The sequence below is a fragment of the Pinus tabuliformis genome, chromosome X (assembly GCF_031772625.1).
Source record: "Pinus tabuliformis cultivar Carrire ecotype Pingquan chromosome X, CPIR1, whole genome shotgun sequence".
Classification (NCBI taxonomy): Eukaryota; Viridiplantae; Streptophyta; class Pinopsida; order Pinales; family Pinaceae; genus Pinus; species Pinus tabuliformis.
In genome coordinates, this window is record NC_142308.1 from 1,738,089,566 (window position 1) to 1,738,112,957 (window position 23,392).

The 23,392-nt window shown below is 39.2% G+C and overlaps 1 protein-coding gene across 2 annotated transcripts in view; it reads right to left on the bottom strand.

Moving 5' to 3' along the window:
• The window catches only part of EMB2423 (telomere length regulation TEL2 family protein), a 254,412-nt gene that overhangs the window by 220,918 nt on the left and 10,102 nt on the right, over positions 1-23,392 (bottom strand). Inside the window, exons 2-3 of one of the 2 annotated variants that reach the window (XM_089449026.1) lie at positions 17,260-17,288; positions 16,683-16,785 (exon numbers count right to left, since the gene is read on the bottom strand). In XM_089449026.1, coding sequence (XP_089305152.1) covers positions 16,683-16,785; positions 17,260-17,288 — 132 coding nt within the window. Of the gene's footprint in view, positions 1-16,670; positions 16,786-17,259; positions 17,289-23,392 lie in introns of those variants that run through there. The other variant, XM_089449027.1, reaches the window with a different exon arrangement.

Sequence of the window (23,392 nt, forward strand, 5' to 3'; positions counted from 1 at the left end):
AAAATATTGAATTTGCCAGCTCAACTGAGAGATGAGAGATGAGAAGATGAATGTCGATGAAACTCCAGGGACAGAAAAACTCTATCCCCGGCAACGGCGCCAAAAAATGTTGGCGTTGCCGGCTCAAATGAATGATAAAAAGATGAACGATGAATGATGAAAAGTCGTTGAAACACCAAGGACAGAAAAACTCTATCCCCGGCAACGGCGCCAAAAAATGTTGGCGTTGCCGGCTCAAACGAATGATAGACAGATGAACGATGAATGATGAAAATATGATTGAAACGCCGAGAAAACAAATTCCCCGGCAACGGCGCCAAAAAATGTTGGCGTTGCCGGGCCAGATGAAAAGATAAAAATGAGAAGGAAGATTGTCGTTGGAACGCCGAGAAAACAATTTCCCCGGCAATGGCGCCAAAAAATGTTGTCACGCGGATTGACACGACAACGCTCAGACCGGGGGCTGTCACTCTGATCCCCGATCCCTCCGTTTAAGCCTGTCTCCCGCGGCTAAGGGGGGTAGTCCCTGTGAGATGATGAGGCCAACTGTCGACCAGTTGGTTGGGAGACACGAGATACGATATAAAAAAGCACTCGATGGATTTGATTAATTTAGCAGACCAGTGCCTTAAGAGATTGTGGTTAAAACGATTACTTGTTAAATGATATAAAAATATGGACCATGAACAGCAATCATCTATCATCAGCTAAATCACAATGCTCTTAGAATGATCAAAACGATATCCAGCAATTGAGAATTTTCAAAAAATGAATGCTTTAAACCGCCATGAATCATAAACCATTAACCAGATATCAATTTCGCATCTCGACTTGAAAATTTAGATCTCAGCATGAAAGATATGACAATTCCCGAAAATAACTGGATCTAAAAAAATTTCCACAAAATTTTTATATTTTTTTTTCGAATTTAAAAAAAAAAAAAAAAAAAAAAAAAATTAAAATCTAAAATATATCAAACCCTAAAAATGAAAATTAGACTATATAAAAAATTAAATTTTATTTTTTATTTTTTTATTTTTTTTATTTTTTTATAAAATAAAAAAAAACCTAAAAGCCTAATCTAAAACTAAACTATTTTAAAAAATAAAACTAAATCTAAAAAATTATAAATAAATCTTTTTATATTTTTTATTTTTCATTTTTTTTTATTACTTTTTATATAATAAAAAATCTGTAAGAAATGAAAACGATTAATTATAAAAATTAAAATCTAAAAAAAAATAAAATCGTAACTTTACAAAACCATAAACTAAACTAAAAAATAAATAAATTTAAATCTACTATACGTAATCCTAAAACCTACGATGCATACCAAATGAAACGTAACTACTCAAACAATGAAAACATTTGCTAAGCTTAAATTCTAAAGAAGAAATGCAGGCCGAGAAAATTCAAAGGAAGAAAGGAAGTCGATTAACTGTTACCGCGAATGAAAATTTACCCACGCTGAAGACGTTGATCATTGAAAACTCTTTAACGTCAAACTCTGATTCCCCTGGACGTTTTGATAGCAGATGGCAGCCACAATGAGTCGATTTTAACTGCATGATGGATCGATTTTACCTGAATAGATATGCACATATCGTAATACAAAGGAAAATTTGCTGAGACAATAATATTCAGCCATGGACGGAGGATGACCCAGCGTTGAATCTCTGCTGCTTTCGGACTGACGTGGATGGGACCTGTGTTGAATAATACCAAAAAATTCTGACGGCAGACAAATCTCAACCGCGTAGATTCAAGGGCACGTTCCTCTGATGGCGAAATTCTTTGAGATTAAAACCGAAATTGCCCATGCATAACTGGAACGAGTATTCCCTAGCCGCAAACGTTTCAACTGGTCCATAAAAAAAAAATTCCTTGCCCACGTCGATATTATTTTTTTTTGGATGATTTCTGCGTTTGAGGTAATGCAAACCCACGTAATTTTGGCGGCAGCAGCAAAGAGCAACAGCGTGCAAGGGCTGAGCAGCAGCGTGGAAAATTTGCTTGAAATTTGTGACGGTGGATCCAAGTTTCTGAAGGTTGCAGGCAAGACGCAATCTCATTCATGTATAAACCAGCAACCAAAGAATGCCTCACTCTGAAATGGCTCAACTATTTTCTGCTGCTTATGCATAGTATGTCTGCGTGTCAATTTTGACAGTGGTATGCCTGGCTCAAAATTTGTTTGATGAAACCCCGAAAACCTCTAGATCACGTGACCCATTATTGCAAAGAGAGAAAATCATATGCCTGCAATCACAAAAGAAAACAAAATCCTAATGAAAACTGCATTAAGCAAAAAAAAATATTAAAACCCTAGATCAGAAAAATTTGAAACCCTAAGACAGCTGATTTAATGTACAGATTTTTGGCCCCTTAACAGCCAGATTTGACAATAAGCACGGAAAATATTTAAAGAACAGAAATTTCAGATCGTCACTGTGAAGAACTTCAGAAAATCTCTCATGCAAACTTAGAAAAATAAACCGAATGATAGACCCAGGATCAAATCCAACTGGGCTCCGCAAAAAATGCTTGTGGGAGTTGGTTGGTTCAGCCGAGAACTTCCCCGAACGCCCACAAAATTTCCTTCAATGATGTTTTCTGCACAGCTCAAAACAACCATCAGTAAAGAGGGCAAAAATGCTGCTAGATCTCAGGAAGTAATGGAGATACCTGCCATTACTTCAGAAACCCTAACAGCACCCAAACCCCAACAAGTGAACAAGATACCTGTGCTCACAATACTCTACGAAAAGCTATTATTAACGGCTGAAAATAACATATACAGAAAATGAAACAGTCTCACAGCATTTCAAGAGAGTAACACCAGCAAGATATGGACCCCAAAGTCTTCTTTTATTAACCAGAAACAGATTTACAAGAGAGCTTCTTCAGTATCTGACTCCAGATCCAATTTTTGAAATGACCACTTAAGACCCTATATAAAGGAAATGATCCCAACGGCTAGTTCGAATGATCCATGTAGAAATGATCTCGACCGTTGATGAGGATCAAGACATCTCTTGATCTCATCCGTCGATTTATTCACTTAAATATTATTTCATTTTATTTTTTAAATTTTTAAACTTTTAAATTTTTTTATTTATTATTTTATTATTATTTTTTAAATTTTTAAATTTTTTATTATTTATTATTTTATTATTATTTTTTAAATTTTTTATTATTTATTATTTTATTATTATTTTTTAAATTTTTAAATTTTTAAATTTTTTATTATTTTTTTATTTATTTCATTTTTTAAATTTTTAAATTTTTAAATTTTTTATTATTTATTATTTTATTTCATTTTTTAAATGGATCATCGAACTAAGCCTTTGGAAACATCACCTAGGACCTAGGACTTAGGACTCACGAGGGGATTTAAAACATTTTCAACCCTCAAGACACATTTCATGATGACTTTTTACAATTTACATCTCAAGGGGACAAACCCATTTAATACAGACCCTCACAAAACACCCAGTTCTGCGACACAACTATAATCTAGCAGATCAACACACTAGGATTCTCCTAAAGTTCTAATGACAAAATCCATCCCGGCTTTGGGGTCAGGTTTGAAGGAAAACTCTGCCGATCCATGGATCGGTGAGACGAAAAACCTTTCGGGACGTAGATTACCACTAGAAAGTTAGGTCCACCTAGGCAATACACATACACGACTCATGTCTGCTAAGATTATTTACAATTCATACATGCAGACTGGGTTTTACAATCAAAATGATCAAGTTGCTGATGACTGCAGGATGGCACGGAAACGCTGATCAGGTGCTGCCCCTCGTTGCAAAAAGGGGGGGGGTACTGCATGGGCAGTTGACCAGTAGTGGTCAACAGACCCCACAATTGATAACTCATCTCGAGTCTCCTGAAACTTCGTGAGGAACGGATCTCAGCTTTTGCTCTAAGTACATCTTTCGTTGCTCAGAAGATCCCTAATACAGCATAAACAATGCATCCCACATCTCCTTAGCAGTCCCTCTACTAGCGATGTGACAGACTACATGATCCTTCACCCTGTCAAGGATCATTCTCTTTGCCTTCGCCATTTTTGCTCAGTACTTCTTCAACGGATTTGCATCTGCAGGCACAACCACCACGCTATCGATATATGTCTTGAGAGCATGCTCATCTAGAAGGAATAGCATCTTTGCCTTCCAAATGACATAGTTGGATGCTCCGTCCAATCTATCATGATCCCTCAAACCACTGGTTGTCATCTCTACCACAAAAAATTGTCGGACTACTCCTCTCTGCTTCTTACTACTACTGCTTAGCCAATAAGAAAAACAGAGTTCTTGGCGGGAAGTCTTCTAAGGAAAAATTCCCTCACTATGCTTCTCTTTTCTTCTAACGTCTTTCTAACCAACAAAACAGCCTGCAAAAAAACTACGTCCCACCAGCTCCTCCTCACACTGAGGCTTCAGCGTTTCTCCCTTTGCCATGGCAAGATTTCAATCTAGAAGCCCTTCTCTCTGTCAACTCACTCAGAGAGAGACTGCCTCGAAATTCAGCCCTCCGTCTAGGACTGCGCAAACCCCTTTGGGGATTCAAACTGTTGCCTCCTGTAGCTTTTTCAACCTCCTTTTCTGCTCAACGTTGGGTTCTTTGGCACTATTCTTCTTGCTTCACCTGCACTAGCTCTGATACCATGTGAAAATATCTTAAACCCGGGAATTCCTACTGTAGCACTGATGATATTTCTCCTGCTTGTTAGATTTACATAAACAACTTATTTGCAGTTTCATACGGCAAACATCGAAATACATACATTGCAGCCTACACCAATTAAATTACATGTTGAAATAAGAAACTGAACAATCGAGAAAGATCCACACAAATGACAGTTGTTTTTGGACAAATGTCCCCGGAAATACCCAATGCAAGGGTGCAGCAGATCTGAGGGTTTTTTACTATTAAGCTGAAATATTTCTAAATACAACTACTGGATGCCCTCCTGACAATCCAGTTACAGAGAAAATCACTTAAGAAGAAACGGGTGAGATTACCTCACTCTACACTGCAAGCCCGGCTGATCCGGCAACTGAACTGCGAGTTCCCTGACTACTTCTGTGCTGCCCCTACATGGGCCTTGCGTCAGCCTCTAAGGCCCTGTTTTAGCTCAACTGGGAATCAATTTGCCTTTAGAAGCCTTTTCCAGCCCTCCCAGCTCAGAAATGTCAGCTCCTTCAGCAAATTCGGACCTCTGCACTGGAAGTTGTTGCGTTGCTCTGCGTGTGACCTGCGTGGGGCCTGCGTGAGCCCTCCCTGGCTCTGTGTCACCCTTTATGCCCTCTGCGTTGCCTCCTCTATGTGTATCTCTGCCTCTCTACTAGGTATTTTTTGCTTCGGAGAAGATCCTCCAGCCAAAACTCCCTCTGCCCCTCACTGCAAAAGCTCACTATCAAAATTCTCCCAGCAACTGCTCTACTTCAGAAAATCGAACTTTTCCACTCACTCTGTGTGTCTTTCCAAATGACCCTCAAGCCTCCTTAAATAATCTCCTCATTGACATTCAACAGCCTATATTAGAAGCTTATCAATGGCTAAGATCATTTTTCCTTGATCCGCGTTTTCTTCTAGAAGTTACACCCACAGTTAGATTAATACCCATTAATTATTTTAATTTCCTAAGTTTAGACTTAGGGTCCCACTAAAAATAATTAATTATTTTAATAAAACTGTTTATGGATGGAATTTCCCAAAACGCTTTCTGAGTTCTTTGGAATACATGTGCCCAAGCCTCCCTACAAAATTTGAGACTTAGAGCACATCTGATGCTTACCAGAAATCAATAGTCACTTGAGTTAAGATTGTTTAAGTGTTAAGTACTTAAATTGTGATTAGCCCTTAATGATAAGAGTACTTAACAACAATTAAAAGATAATCTTAAAACAAAACAAGTGCTTAAGGATACAAGTGCCAATGAATCAATCCACAAGATACTTAGGACAAATTACCCAATTGTCAATTAGCAAATGACCACAAGATGTCAATCACAATTATTCAAGATGTTATTATCACAATGCCAATTAGATTTCAAATTTTAATAAGAGAGAAATACCATGTTTAAAAGTTTATTTAACCCAACGTTTCGGACTTACAAGTGAGTCCATCCTCAAGGGATACGCCTAGGTTGCACGAAATGGGGAAATGGGTACGAGTTTCCAAAACGGGAAGCGATACGAAACGCGACCTCCCCAAATTTTGGAAACGGGGAAACGTGAATATATATATATATATATATATATATATATATATATATATTGAAAATATTTAAATATATATATATATATATATATATATGCAATCATAAAGCATAAATGATACATTATAATTTATTACATTTAAACATTAAGATTTAATTTACATCACATTTGCTCATGAATGATCACATAATGAAAATAAAAATATCGGAATATCCAAAAGCAGCCTTTATTATATATCCAAATCTCAAAATCAACCTTTATTTATATGAATATATGAGGCTGCAAGTACAATAAAGACTATAAGGCTGCAAGAGAGAGATCCAAATCAGGATTTTCTGCATCCACATCCCATTCTTTAGAAGGACCACTGTTGTATTGGGAGTCTCCTCCTACATAGTCGAACGACCTTAGTGCTCTTGATTAAATACAAGTTTCATACCCTAGTACCCTACATGATCTTGATTATTAGGAGTTTCCCCTGCATAGAGGGCTTGGTTCTCTTGATTAAATACAAGTTCCATACCCTAGTACATGATAAAATCCAATGGAAACATTGCAATCCCCCAATCCTGAAATCCTGAAAAACAGATAAGTCTACTGGATTTTGAGTGAGATCTAAAATTCTACTTTCTCCATATGAAATCCAATGAGGGCGAAACCACTCTCAAACATCATGAGTCATTTCGTGGTAATGTTAAAAATTTAAGTAAAATGATGAAAATGAAAAATAAAGGAGAATATCACTTTTACTTTAAGAATTTAACATTACCATGAACTGCATATGTCTCAAACTTCCTGATACACTGCGTATCAACACTAGGGCAAAAATTCACTTTTATAACTTTAGACACGCATCTAGAAGCAACTAGAAGTCACTAACATACCCTAAAAATAAATTCGAAAACAAATTCAAAAAACACACACACACACACACACACGTTAATGAGGAAACTGGGTTGTATGGTCGTGAAACGCGTTTCACGGCCGTACCAAACGCGTTTCTGCGTTTCGTACCAGTTTCCGTACAGAAACGAACATCTGTACCACGTTTCCTGCAACATAGGGATATGCTAATTGTTTAAGAGGAGATTAATAATGTATCATAGAGTTGATCTTATGTATATATGTAGTTTATGTAAATGATCAATATGAAATCATTTAATCGGCTAGGGTTATTTGACATTCTGGGTAAAATTACAATATGTGGTTAAGATCATTAGTTGATTTAATTAAAATGGAGATTCCATTATTAGATTTCAAATGCTTATACCATCAACAAGGTCAGCAATTTAAAGCTGAAGTGTATGAGTGTTTTAAGTGTAAAATTTGGAAATTCTTGTAACTTAAAACAAGACAAGCAAATCTTAGATTCCAAATATGCAAAAATGGCAGTAACACTTAAGAAATTTCAGCACTTATTACTCTTATGATAGCTATAAGAAAATCACTTCAAATCATGAAATTTACCAAGAATATGAAACAAAAAATTCTCCAATGATTAGCCAATGAGTTTAGCCCACTTTCAGATGCACCATTCAGAAAATTTTCAAATCTGATTCACTTATTATAGTAGTAAGAAAGTGTATGAACAGTGGTATGTCAATGTTACAATAAGTACCAAAACATGCCCAACACTTTCCAAGCTTGCCAAACTGAAACTTTGATTTTTTAGGACCTTTAGGTGTGATTTTCAGAAAATATCAGATCTGAAAAATTTGTTGCAGCGGTAATTAGCTCAGAAAAACAGTGACTTGGTTATGCCACCACAAAAGCCAAATTAAGCCCAAAACTTAGAAAAATTGTTGAAAGTGAAAAATTTGAGCTTTTGAGCCTTTTTGGTAAATTATTTAGAAAAGTTCAGATCTGATATATTCAATTATGCAGTAAAATTCCAGCAAGCAAAAAATCAAACCTAGAATAGATAACCAATGCCCAAGTGGCCAAAATTTAGGAAAATTCAAATTTTGCAATTTTAGAGTATTTTGACCAACTTAATGTGATTTTAGGGCATATGTATCACTGTTATAAACTGAAAATTATAATAGTAGTATAACAGTGAAAAATTAGGGTTTAGATAGCAAACCCTAGGCCCAGGGCCTTGAAGATCACTCGTCAAATTTGCCCAGAAATCCTTCAATGAATATGCCACCTAAAAACACCAATCTAGGGCCACTATTACCTACAAAACTCACCAATATTCAGTCCCAAAACTTTCAAAAATGACTAAGGGTCAATAGAGGGCTAAAGGCTAAGGAAAAGGCTCAAGAGGACAGCAGCTAAGGAAGAAAGACCAAGGAAGGTCGAAAAGGAGGCAAAAAGGGCCAAGAAAAGGGCAAAGGAGAAGGGAAAAGCCCTAAAGGGCTTGACATTGTGGCTAGAGGGAAAACTAGGGCTTGAAAAGCCCACGACTAGCCCAAAGGGCGGCCATTTAAGGTAAGGAAGGGGGGTCGAGGCCTTCTAGACCCACGACCAAGCCTAGAAAGGCATTAAAACCCTAACGCGGGGAGCTGAAGGGAGGGTCGAGGTCCTTAGAGGCTACGGCCTACCTCCAAGAGGCTAAAAAGGATGATGCAGGGCCTTCTCAGCTTGACGCAGGGGGTAGAGAAGGAGACGTTGGCCCTAGAAGGCCTGGATTTGGGCCCGGGATGGCTGAAACTTGAAACCCTAGCTTCTGAAAATTTTATTTGCTTCAAATCTGAATTTTGCTGCAAATTTTTCAATGGTTGACCCTACAAAAATTCTAGAGACTAGATCTTACCCTCAAAGGCCTAGATCTAACTCTATTGCAACTTCTTTTGACTTCACTTGCAAAATGGAAATAAAATACCCAAAATCCCAAATATATACAAAATCTCAAAACCCCAATTAGCCAAAATAATTTACAAATTTAAATTACAAATATATTTACAAAATTTACAAATATACAAGGGTTTTGAAATAAATTTAGAGAAATAATTTTTATGGAACTTTTTTCTTTGATAAATGGCTAAAAATACTTTAGAAACCCAATGCACACTATAGCCTTAGCGAAGTTTAAATCAACCACATAAATATTTGGGATCCAAACAAAGTCGGTTCATGCCCACAGTTTGTGAACTTGGAGACCAAGGACTGGGGTACCTGCAAACACTATGTATATATCTCAAGAAAATATGTTAATCATATGGTGAATCAAATCATCTAATATTAGCCCAAAACTATCAATAGAATGACTTTATCCCCATCTAATGAAAAACATTTATTTTCATTTACCAGCACAACATAGGAAAGCCCGTAGCCAACGCATACCACAAATCAACGAACATTGAACACCTTGAACTGCACCCCAAAGTCTTTATTATGATAAAAATAAAAGTTCCCAACGGGACAATAGTGTTACATCAATGCTTCAACAGCAATTTCTTAACCATAAATCAGATGGCTAGAGACTCAAATGACTCTCTAATTTATAGATAAATCCTCCAAGTGGAAAAATAACAGCTAGTTTGCTTCATCCTTGTCAAAATAATCTCAGTCGTCAAAAAATACTTGATCATCTTTTAATCTTAGCCGTTGAATTTTTATCTTTTGATGAATTTTCGAATTTATCATTTAATTCTATTTTTATTAACTCAAAATTAATTATTTTGAGCTAATTTCTTCAAAAAATTGTCTTTGACTTAACCACCAAGGTCCAAACGTCCAATTTTTCTTGAAATACCCAATATTCCCTTGGTGGAGGACCTCCAAAAATTAATTCTTTTAAGACCCAAAAAAATTCCCACTTGGAAAATTTAATTTTCCTATCAACTTAATTTTGACTCTAAATTAATTGATTTTTTGGCTTAGGATTTATTTAATTTTTTGCCAAAAAAATTAATTAATTGATACTCGAGGGGATTTAATTTTTTTCCACCCTCTAAAATTTTAACCATGGTGTCTAAGTATGAATACCCGTTCAACTTAGACACTCAAATTACATACCCAATTTTGCGACACAACATGATTTAATAGACCAAGTGATTTGTAATAAAATAATTTAGCCAATTAACTTAAATTATTCCCAAATCGTTTTTACATAAGACTCGACTAGACACTAGGACTCACCTACGACATTGATGAAGAATTTGACCCTAGCTTTGGGTGAGGTTGGAGGGCAAAAACTCTGCCAACCATCTGTGTTTAGAAACACAAATGAGTCAATGAGACGAAAAACCTCCTAGGATGAAATTATCGCCAAAATAATAGGTTTACCTAAATTGTTACATACATTCATGGTCTTACTAACATCATTTACATTAAAAATTTGCAGAATGGGTTTACAATAACATAGTGTTAATGGTTAATGATCTCGATCCTTTGAACAAAAATATGGTACATTTGCTTCCTCGAAACTTTGACAAAATGAGTGCAATAGGGCCAACTATTGGAATCTTGAGGTGGCACTATTGCCTGTTTGACAAACTCTCCCAGCCCATTATCATCCAACGCTAATGTGATTCGCTCCTTCCATGCACAGAAATTTGAGGCTCCCTCTAAACTGTGATTTGACCTTAGCCATAGGAATCAGATACTGCTCTTCTAACGAACTACCCTGCTCTCTTCACTACTCCGCTATGCTCCTGACTGATCTGCGCTCTAGCCTCACTGATCAACTTGGCGTTGGTCTTTATATTGATTTATGCTCTAATACCATATTAATTTTCCACAAAATTCTACGACTACTTAGTGAATAACTGAAAACTAATGCAACTGCAATCTTTCTTTCACAAAGATAGCAACACAATTACACAAATTAACACATATATTTCTTGGGAAAACCCTCTTCTTTGTTGTAGTATTTATTGATAAACTTGAGCAATGGAATCTCTTAAGGCAATATAAAAACGAACTTGTTCTCTATTATGCTAGGTTAAAAACACCTTACAAATTGCCTTGACTCTTACTCCTAAACTTTGTGCACCAGCAGCCCTATTTCCTAGTGCACTAGGGCCTATATATGTGTTGATTTGGGGTAGCATCGGATGTGCTCTAGCCACGAAAATTGGTGGAGAGGCTAAGACACATGAAATTTCCAATACCCAGAAAGGGTTTGGGCAAATTCTAAACAGTTTAGGAGATATTAAAATAATTAATATTTTTAATGGAGTCCCTAAGTCTAAACATAGGGAAAATAAAATATTAATGTGAATTAGTATAAAACTGTGTTAGAATGGTACAAAAGTCATGGATCAAGTCAGATCTAATCTTAGCCGTTGATTAGGGACTTAATCTTGGCCATTTATTTATCAACGAGAAAAGTATAAGAGGAGGCTTGAGGGTCACTTGGAGAACACATCAAGAGATCAAGATTTCGACTTTCTGGGGCTGGGTTTGCTAAAAAAAGTTGAGAGAGTGATCAGAGTTGCAGTTGAACGGCAGTGAATACAGAAGCAAAAAGGCAGAGATAGTGTCGAGAGGATCAGTGCAGCAGCCAGGAAAGCTGACGCAGAGGGCAAAAGTCAAAACTACCGAGAACTGCCGGAACAGCCAGGAAAGCTGATGCAGAGGGCAGAAGCTGGAATTGTCAGGAACTACTGGAAACAGCCGAGAAAGCTGATGCAGAGGGCAGAAGCCGGAGCTGCCGCGAACAGCAGGAACTGCTGGAATAGGCCAGGAAAGTTGACGCAGAGGGCAGAAGTCAAAACTGTCGGGAACTGCCGAAACAACCGAGAAAGCTAACGCAGAGGGCAGAAGCCGAAACTGTCGGTACCAACCGGAACTGCCAGGAAAGTTGACGCAGAGGGCAGAAGTCGGAACTGTCAGGAACTGCCGGAATAGCTAGGAAAGCTGACGCAGAGGGCAAAAGCCGAAACTGTCGGGAACTGCCGAAACTGCCAGGAAAGCTGACGCAGAGCGCAAAAGAGGCTGACGCAGTCCCTAGAGGCTAACGCTGGGGTTTTTCATGGGGCAGATTGGAGCTAAGGAGTTACCGGAGTGTTTATTTGGGGTTTCAACTGAAACATCTGTCTTAGATTGAGAGGTGCTACTGCCGAGATTTTTCTCTGTTGAGTGAGCCAGATTTGGCACCCAGATTGTATTCTGAAACTGCTTAATAAATCAAACCCTCAAATAGTTGCATCAATTTTCCTGCATTGGGTTTTTCCAGGGACATTAGTCCAAAAATAACAGTGTCATTTGTGTGCTTGTTTCTGTTTCCTTCAGTTGATGATCTGTAATGTGTTGAGCATGTACTTGTGTTTATTTTCAGTATTTACTTTGTAAATAACTTGCTAATTAATCAAAGCGAGTAGGAAGGAATAAATCAGAAAGTACATGAAGGGTTTCTAACAGTTAGACTTAGAAATTCCAACAATATGTACACAAAAACTCTTATTTTTGTGCGCACCAAGTCTCCTATTATATAGGACACAACTCCTAAACCTTTGCACAAGTCTGCTCACCAGACCAATGCGTGCTTGCGCCTCAAGGCTACACACACCACAAGCAAAGATCTCTCTCACTAACTCGTGAGCTTGTTTTGTCTCACAACCTTGTGCACAAAATAATTGTATAACCTGTGTCTTTCATCCTACCTTTATAGATTCTATCCACACTATAATAGGCAAGTCACAAATTTGGAAGTTGAGTTGTGACTGACTAGTTAACTAAGTCGAACTGGTTCTCTTCTCCAATCATCAATTGGAGTTATAACTCGTCCTCCTTCAATCAAGGATTGATGTTCCCAACTCATCCTTTTCTAAATTTGAACTACCATCTATCCTATAGTTAACAGAAGAAGACCTCCATAATTGGAGCTCCAACTCTACGCATGAACTCGTGATGATTATTCCCATAAACTAGAAATTAACTCACCACAACTGAAGTCTATCTCCAGAGGAAAATTCGAGGCCTTTCTGGCCAAGGAACGCACCAGAGAAGACCTTCTCTCGCTATAGTTTTCAACAGATAGTTTATGGTTGAGCCAAGGCATGTAGCATGTGTTGAGGTACAGACATGGTATAGTTGGTTATGGATTGAGATATCTCTCATATAGCTACAGGTACTCACATATTCAGCTTGGGGTCTACTATGATGAACAGGAAGCTGAAGCAAAGTATATTAAAGTTTGTTTGGTGAGTCTTTAAGCAGTGTTGCTTCGGAAGCTACTCGCATAATTGTTTGATCAAGTGCAGGAGACGACCGTGATGATAGGTCAAAGCACGTGGTATAAAAGGAGCAATGAGGCTCCTATGTATTCCTATAATCGAGTTGTTTGTTGATACTCTCACAAAGATTTTGTCCTTGGATGAAGTCAGCATACTTCTAGGAGAAGCTTGGAGTGATGGAGAATGCTTCCCTTGGTTGAAGGGAGTGTTGATGTTGTAGCATCAAGGGGCAGATAATCTCCCTTAAATCATAGGTATTGACCAGGAAGCCATGGTTTATGGTTGGGGATATTGGCCCAGTTAGCATTGAGGCCTCCAAGTGCTCCTTGGGTCAGTGGGTTCTGAACATATTGCCATGGGGTTGGTTAGAGGGTTGATCGAGTGCCTTATAGCATCGGGAAAGTATTTTTACAATTCAATGACATGTGACAACATGTGGGAATGGTAAATGGGCCCCAGGTTTCACCATGGGTTAGGTTGGTTCTTGACAAGATTCCAAGTGACAACTTGGTAGATTGGTGACTCAGGGGTTTCACCATGGGTCAAATCGGGTACCCAACATGACTCCAAGTGATGACTGTTAAGAAATCTAGGGTATAAAGATTAAGTGATTTCTCTTTAATTAGTAATTGCTTGTGAATGCTTTTTACTTTCTTAGATTAGGATCTTCCTTTACTTAGATTATTAGTGTTCTTTTTCATCAAACAGCCACCCATCCATAAACCATAAAGAGACTAGAGACACGGAATATAGGCTATCAGCCAAGGCCAAAACCTCTCCTTCTTGAGAGGAAAACCCGAACAAATTCTTATTCTTATAGAGATTCCAACTAACGAATACCAAGACCAAGACCCTTGACCTATTTGCCACTCCAAGACCAAGACACAAGTTCCCTTGATGAGATCCTTAGTCAACAATAGTCAACCTTCTCCTCCTTCCTTCCTCTCGGCTCCTCTTCAGCTTCGGCTTCCTTCTGCTTTAGACTTTCAGCCTCCTTGAATCAGGTCTACAATTTTTGACCCTAATTCAGAAACCCTAATTCATTCATAAGACCTTCCCTTTATGACTTGATTCCCTTCGCTTTAGAGGGAGTTCCTTTGCTTGGTAAATCAGCTAGAGATACACCCTTGTCTTCTCTTGATTTGTCCTCAAATATGACTATTAGACTTTAGCTTCTTTCTGCAGTTTGGACAGCGGAGATTCCTTGCACGTATGGATAACTTAGCCCTAAAAAAAACCCAAAACAATGCTAGGTACTTCGATCTTTCTCCCTTTTTTTCGCTGACCATGACACTCCCTTTCGCTAATCCTCGCGCTACTTACTGACTTCAGAACTTGACCGAAATTTTCTGCTCTGTTATGTGAACATGCTGCCCTTTTTATAGTTGTTGTAGCCTCATAATAAGTCAACTTCAGAGAGGGTGAGCCAACATGTCCTTAGTGAAGATCTTTTATTCAATCTTGAAGCCAACTTGAAGAGGATACTTTTGCTTGGTCTTGGAGGGCTTTCAAACTTATTTAAGGACTTATATAAATATGTACCATGCCCAAGAAAGGTCCTTCATACATGACATAGACTCAAATTGACTTTTATGACTAGATGACAAATCCTAAAGGCTCACAATGGGAACCGTCGCTAAAATAAAATTCCTTGCTCATGAAACCCATGAGACAAGCATTACAAAAATAATTTTATTTTTCTTCTTTTCATCAATTACATAAAATCACAATTACACATGTCATTATGAAGACCGAACCTAGTTACGCTTTTCATAATGACATGTGACAACATGTGGGAATGGTAAATGGGCCCCAGGTTTCACCATGCATTAGGTCAGTTCTTGACAAGATTCCAAGTGACAACTTGGTAGATTGGTGACTCGAGGGCTTCACCATGGGTCAAATGGGGTACCTAACATGACTCCAAGTGATGACTTGGTAGATTGGTGAGCGTAGGACTAGTTCCTTTATTTGATGCTAATGCGGGGATTCTTTCCACATGGTTCTGGTCTAGAACATGAGGTGGATGGATTCATCAACATAGCTGAGCTCATTCAATCTTTTCTTGGAATAGAGAAATTATATTTATCATATGTACATCTATGGAAGTCAAGGATAATACCTCCTTGGCTAAGAGGGAGTGTTGAAATTATGTAGCTGCAGTCGGTATTTAAGTCAACAAAGTCAAATAGAAATAAAATATAGATAGATGTCTTTCGGATTAATCACATTATCAAGATTTGGTCGATGTTTCGAACCAACTAATGTGGTCCATCCTTAGATCTAACATAAATAAATATGTCAGCCCCAACTTCACAGGTCAACCCCGCCTCTTGAAGGGGTTTGACCCTTCGTCAAAACCCATATGGTTTGACTGCTATATATTGACATTTGGACCTCCTCATTTGGCATCTCACCAATTTAGATCTGTCCAAGAAGACGAACTCCGTTCACACGTACAAAGGAGGAGGACACTTGAAGTTGACCAGTGAAGATTGACCAGCATTGACTTAGCATTTCTAGACTGCTTTGACTTGGAATCTTTGCCTGGTTATTGGACCAGATCTCTGGGCATCTTTGACGGAATCTCTGGGCAGAAATCTGGACATTGACCGAACCTTTTTTACCAGTGTTGACTACAGATCAACCGTGGCTGTTTGGCAGAATTTTCTGAGGGAGTTGCAGGGCTGAAATTTGGCCTCCTTGACTGCAGTTGACCAGGAGCAGCAGAGGCTGAAAGTCGGCCTATTGACCAGATTTGACCAACTGAACAAGAGTCACTTTTCTCTCTCCTTTGACCAGGTTTGACTTGGAAAGTGGTGTGGTCAATTTGACTATGTTTTGACTGGAAAATTCAGATGTATATTTGATTGAATTGGACAATTTCTCCTAAGAAAAGATTGCTGGGTTTTTCTCTGGTTTAGGATTTCCCAGGTTAAATTTGTCTCTCTTGTGCATCATTGTTTTACTATAATCTCTACTGCCCTACCGTATTTACGGTTGAAATTTTCTGAAATGTAATTGCTTAATGATCCGGAATGTGCTAAAGGTATAATTGTATCTTTGGAAGTAATTATCTGGCAGAAAATTGTGCTCGTCTTAACTGCACCCTAAAACTAGACAATGACACACTGAAATACTGAAAAAGGAAAAAATTGATATCAAGAAATATAATAGTTGTATTTACAAATACATTCTAAAATTTCTCCTCTTACTCTGTCAAAAAAAGGGAGATTCACATTACGATAGAAAACTTCACATCCAATTTCTCATGAAAATCTATCAAGATATATGGTTTTCTACCTACATGTTTACTTACTAAAAAGCAGAATATTAGCCACAGTTGGAAAGGAAATTCCTCTATAGAAGGCATGACTGAAGGCTTCCTGACCAATATTCTTCCATCTTTGAATTTCAACCACCTGAAACCATCAGAAACTTGCTTAGGCTTCTGCCAGAATTCATCAGACATAAATAATCATCATTACCCCTTGCATAATTGGACAACAAAAAATTTTTACCTAAAACAAATTTAAAGCAATCAAATGACTAAAATTTACATTTTTCATTGCAAATCTAGATCTGCTAAATAAGGGAAGTGGAGGTGAAGACCTCATTAATTATCTTAGAAATACGAGAATTTAGAAACTACCTTCGACAACAGAATCACCCAAAATGAAAAATAAAAGCAGGCAGAGAGAGAGTCTGTGAAATAATTTAACCAATAACCAACCTAGCACAAGTATCAGGTCAAACTTGTAGTAAACCTCATTACAAAAACAGCAAAAAAATCTCAGAGATGCCAAGATTCAGAGGAGAATATCCAACCCAACCTAATTTTGAAACGAATACATGTTTTACAATGAGAGAGAGAAAAATGGATGAGGAAATGGAACCTGCATTGGATTGGCTCCATCAGCATCACCTACACATTCAAAAAAGCATCAAATGAAACTTATTAGGTTTGATATACTCAGATGTAAAACACTGCCTCTCAAGGCAATAGTAATAAGATTATTATTTTCCTGTTGAATAGATGTTCCATGCAAAAATATCATACAATTTCAACAAAAAGTGAGTGGCATAGCGGCTTAACATCAGCATCATAATGTTATCATCTCTCTCAACAGATGGTCAGTCAACTCTTGTCCCAATCTTTTTAGAGTTCAAATGATGTTCAACATAAACTATTGTGTCAGAGCCCAAAAACACCAACAAACAGCCCAGTTTTGAGACGTTATAGCCATTAGAGGCGATGTAACAGTCCACCCAATGCAATCTCTCTTATCTTCCTCACTACTAGAATCCCTCCCATCATGATCATCTATAGGTATTAGACCTCACCCATTCAGTATTACTAAGCCCTGAATGGCAGGTTAATAACAAATGCAGCACAGAGGGATGCTGACATCCTAAATGTCTGTTATTTTAACTAATGGTGCATGCTGATCTTCCACATTCCTTCCTGTCTCCACACGTTCAAGATGGGGCAGAAATCCAGGACTTTGACAACCTCTGAGTAACCAATGCATCATCAAATGACCTACAAATTCTAAGTTACCATCTGACTAAGCCAGAACACAGCAGCATATATGAAGAATATTGAGTCTTATGTTCACATATTCAAGATCAGCATTTATTGAAGATAATAGTATTGAAAGTTTCTGTATCTTTTTTCCCCAAAATTTTAGTACATAATTGATCTATTTACAGGCACGGGAAAGGATAAATTGGTGACTGCAATTTTAGTATCAAATGTAAAGGTAGAATGTTTTAGAACACATGGCAGGCTTTCTCAAAATATATCTCTTTATGCCAATTTTGCAACTGTTGATTTGGGGTAGCATCAGATGAGCTCTAGCCACAAATATTGGTGGAGAGACTAAGGCACATAAGATCTCCAATACCCACAAATGGTTTGGGCGGATTCTAAACAGTTTAGGAGATATTAAAATAATTAATATTTTTAATGGACTCCTTAAATCTAAACTTACGAAAAATAAATATTAATTTGAATTAATATAAAACTGTGTTAGAATGGTCCAAAAGTTATGGATCAAGCCAGACCTAATCTTAGTCGTTGATTAGGGACTTAATCTTGGCCGTTGATTTGTCAATGAGAAAAGTATAAGAGGAGGCTTGAGGGTCACTTGGAGAACACACCAAGAGATCAAAATTTTGACTTTCTGGGGCTGGGTTTGCTGAGAAAGTTGAGAGAGCGATCAGAGTTGCAGCTGAGGGGCAGTGAATACAGAAGCAGAGAGGCAGAGATAGCACCGGGAGGATCAGCGCAATAGTCAGAGAAAGGGACGCAGAAGCAGCCAAGGCTCACAAAAAGGCAACCAAGAACTGCGTAGTGCCTCCAGAGGGCCAGCATGGGTGACGCAGAGGGCTAGAGCACTGACGCAGTGCCAACAAAGGCTGACGCAGGCCAAGCCAGAGTGACGCTGGGCTAGAGAGAGGCTGACACAATCCCTAGAGTCTGACGTTGGGGTTTCGTGGGGCAGATTGGAGTTGTGGAGCTGCCGGAGTGTTTACCCAGGGTTTCAGCCGGAATATCTACTTCCGAGTAGAGAGGTACTACTTCCAAGAATTTTCTCTGTTGGGTGAGCCGGATTTGGCACCCAAATTGTATTCTGAAACTGCTTAATAAAGCAAACCCTCAGATAGCTGCACCGGTTTTCCCGCATTGGGTTTTTCCCTGGACATCAGTCCAAAACCAACGATGTCACTTGTGTGCTTGTTTCTATTTCCTTCAATTGATGATCTGTAATGTGTTGAGCATGTACTTGTATTTATTTCCAGTATTTACATGGTAAATAACTTGTTGATTAACAAAGCAAGTAGGTAGGAATAAATGAGTAAAGTGCATGAAGGGTTTCTAACGTGTTAGAATTAGAAATTCCAACATGGTATCAGAGCGTGGTTGCAGATCACAGGAGAACTAAGGACATCAGCCGAGCAGAGCAGCAGCAGCAAAAAACAGTTGTCCCAAGTGACAGAAGTTGTTCCTAGCAGAGTAGCAGCAAAGAAGGCGTGACGCAGTCCCTGCATCATCAAGATTGAGCCAGGAAGAGGCAGCGCAAAGGCTAAAAGAGGCAAAGACAGGCTCACACAGAGCCACACAAAGCGCTGACGCAGTTGGCTGAAGAAGTTGATTTGCCGGTGCTGAGATTATGCAGAGCCTGGGAGCTCTAACCTTCAGCTTGCTAAGGTTTAGGAGGCTGTGGGTAAGATGCAAAGTGGAGCTGGTGAGGTATTGTAGTCAGAATAGTACCTAATAGGGCAAGGCCAAGGAGGAGGGAGTTGCTACCGAAGATTTCTAGCCGAGAAATCCAGATCAGTGGTGCAGTTGCACTAACGATCGGAGCGGGGGCATCTCGACATTGGCAGAAAGGTTTCCAGGAGGGAAATCAAGGTTCAGAGGGAGTCACACCAAGAACTTCCAGGAGGGAAGTAGAGGAGCAGTGAGATGGCAGTGAACGAGGTAAGAGACCAGGACAGACTGGACGGAGCCTCAAAATTTGTAGTCTGGAAGGCCAGAATCCTATTCGTTCTAGACAGGAATCGTGTCAAGCACTTCGCCTTGAGGATGATAGTTATCCCAGTTGACCCAGCTGATAACGACAAGTGCGAGGAGGCAATGGCGAGGGCCAAGAGCATCATCCTTAACGGGGTCAAGGACCATGTAGTACCACATATTGCCGAAAAGGAAACGGCAAATGAGATGTGGGAGGCCCTACAGAAATTGTACCAGCATACTTTTGTGCAGAGAAGGAGGTTACTAAAAAATCAGTTGCGGTCATACCAGATGCAGAAAGGAGAACAAATCGACCCATTCCTCGGTCGATTAAAGGACATCCAGCTAACTTCCATAGGGGCAACGCCGAATCCAGAATTGATGGTGAAAACAGCCCTCAACGCGGTCTCAGAAGACTAGGAGGTGTTTGTCCAAAGCATAGTGGGCAAAGCGACCCTTCCAAATTGGGAGGAAATGTGGGCTGCTCTTCGCCAAGAAGAGATCAAAAGGTTGAGCAAGGCTGCAAGCAACAACAAGGGGATTAGAATCAAGAAGCGAGGGAAAGCAAGAGAAATGGAAGAAGGACCTCTCCAAGGTCAAATGCTTCCACTGTGGGGAGCTGGGTCATTATGCGACCCAATGTCCAAGGAAGAAGAGTAAGGGAGAGGCCTCCGAGACTAAGGCAGCGCCAGCAAGGGCAGAGAAGGAAGTGGAGACAGACGATGGTTGTGCCATAAGTGCGCACACACCACTTGAGCGGAAGTGGAAAGATATCGAACTGTAGTAAGGCGAACTACAAGCGATGAAGGGCAGGATCCTCGAGGTACTCTTGGATTAGACCTTGTTACGGGAGCCCCAAAGAGGAGTAACAGTGTTGGCGGATGTCAGAAGAGACGAATGCGGACGGAGCGACAAAGGGAGCTACAACGCAGGATTCCCTAGACAATGTAAGGCAGCAATGCAAGAAGCATGGGAGTGTTGCACCAATGCAAGATGGCACAGAGAGGTGTGCAACGTTGCGAAATGCATAGAGTTGTTGCAACAGCACAGAGGTCAGATAGGGAGCACTTGTCAGCGACAGAGGGAGTTTCAGCATCGAGGGTGTCTCTAGCCTGACAGAGATGTCAGAGTTGGGAGATCAATTACTTACTTCTCAGTAACTAAGTTGCAGTGCAGCAATTAGCAGTGGTAGTGCTATAGGCAACACGATGCAGAATGATGAGAGGAGTTGCAGTGCAGATGCAACAGTGGCAGTCGCAGGGCCATGGTTATCAGCACGGATGCAGCAGTGGCAGTGGCAGGGCCATGGATAGCAGTACAAGATGCAGTAGTGCAAATGATGGGCAGCAGGCCTAGCATCAACACAGGGACCGATGACGGAAGATCCGGGTGATACTTAGTGAGGAGTATTGCTAGAGCAGAGTCCTCGCTAAGAGGGAGTGTTGATTTGGGGTAGCATTGGATGTGCTCTAGCCACGAAAATTGGTGGACAGGCTAAGGCACATGAGATCTCCAATACCCAGAAAGGGTTTGGGCAGATTCTAAACAATTTGGGAGATATTAAAATAATTAATATATTTAATGGAGTCCCTAAATCTAGACTTAAGGAAAATAAAATATTAATGTGAATTAATATAAAACTATGTTAGAATGGTCCAAAAGTCATGGATCAAGCCAGATCTAATCTTAGTTGCTGATTAGGGACTTAATCTCGGTTGTTGATTTGTCAACGAGAAAAGTATAAGAGGAGGCTTGAGGGTCACTTGAAGAACACAACAAGATATCAAAATTTCGACTTTCTGAGGCTAGGTTTGGTGAGAAAGTTGAGAGTGATCAGAGTTGCAGCTGAGGGGCAGTGAATACAGAAGCAAAGAGGCAGAGATAGCATCGAGAGGATCAGCGCAGTAGCCGAAGAGAGGGACGTAGAAGTAGCCAAGGGTTCACACAGAGCCAGCCAGGAGCTGCGCAGTGCCTCCAGAGGGCCAACGTGGGTGACACAGAGGGCCAAAGGATTGACGCAATGCCTCCAAAGGTTGATGCAGGCCAAGCCAGAGTGACGTTGGGCTAACGCTGGGCCAGAGAGAGGCTGACGCAATCCCTAGACGCTGACGTTGGGGTTTCGTGGGGCAGATTGGAGGTGTGGAGCTGCCGGAGTGCTTATCCAGGGTTTCAGCCGAAATCTCTGCTTCCGAGTAGAGAGGTACTACTACCGAGATTTTTCTCTGTTGGGTGAGTTGGATTTGGCACCCAGATTGTATTCTGGAACTGCTTAATAAATCAAACCCTCAGATAGCTGCACCGGTTTTCCCACATTGGGTTTTTCACAGGACACTAGTCCAAAAACAACAGTCTCACTTGTGTGCTTGTTTCTATTTCCTTCAGTTGATGATCTGTAATGTGTTGAGCATGTACTTGTATTTATTTCCAGTATTTACATGGTAAATAACTTGTTAATTAACAGAACAAGTAGGTAGGAATAAATCAGTAAAGTGCATGAAGGGTTTCTAACGTGTCAAAATTAGAAATTCCAACAACACCTACAAGTATAACTGGGGGGCACTACTGTAAAATTGTGTATTAATATCAAATTATTTTTGTTAAGAAAAATGTAAGTTATTGGCACTAGTAAAAGTTGTGTTGTCAATTGCCTCAAACCACTGTAACTCCCCAAAATTCAAACATCATCTTCGGAGCATAGGAGACAGCAAAAGATATGGAGGTTCGTCATTTTTTGTGAGTCTTGCCTTGGGTATGATGTCCTCTACATACACTCACAAATTATAATAATAAACCATACTTCATCTTTGCTCTTATTTATGATTGTCAATATGCATGTCCATAGCTAGATTTGTATATAATTTCATCCTTTTTTCCTTTTCATCCCACTTTGAATTGTGTAACTCTGAGCTTTTTGAGATGAGTGAATCTAAACCATAACTTTAGCACCATTGCCACTTTAGAGTTGAAGATATTTCAAAAGTAATTTTCCAAGACGGTAAAAAAGTACTACAAAATATGCAAAGAGAAATTGACAAAATCACCACTGACAAAAATGAAGAAGTTTCTCGGCTTAAAGACCATAGTGAAAAAATACTAACGAAAATTAAAGCTCATGAAGGACAAAAAGTCATTGGAAAACAAGGTACAATAGCTTATTGAGAAGGAAGTGTCGAAATCTTCAAATGTAGAAATTCAAGTTGAAGAAAAAGGAATGAATATCAATCCAGTTGTTAAAATTGGAAACTATGGCCAAATTCCAACTTGGGACAGCTCATTTGATGGGATTCCTCTTTTTGAGAGATCCAAAATTTATATAAAGATCATCTCATTCGTACAAGCAGAAGTGTGATTTTGAATTTATGACCACACATATGCAAATTGTTCAGGTCGGCCTCAGCTTAATGTAGGCTCAATAAGCCCAATGGATGTGTCTCTTCACCCACAACAAAGTGTATAAATAGAAGAAACCTCACACCCCATTTGGACATCATTCACGCACGCATGCTTCT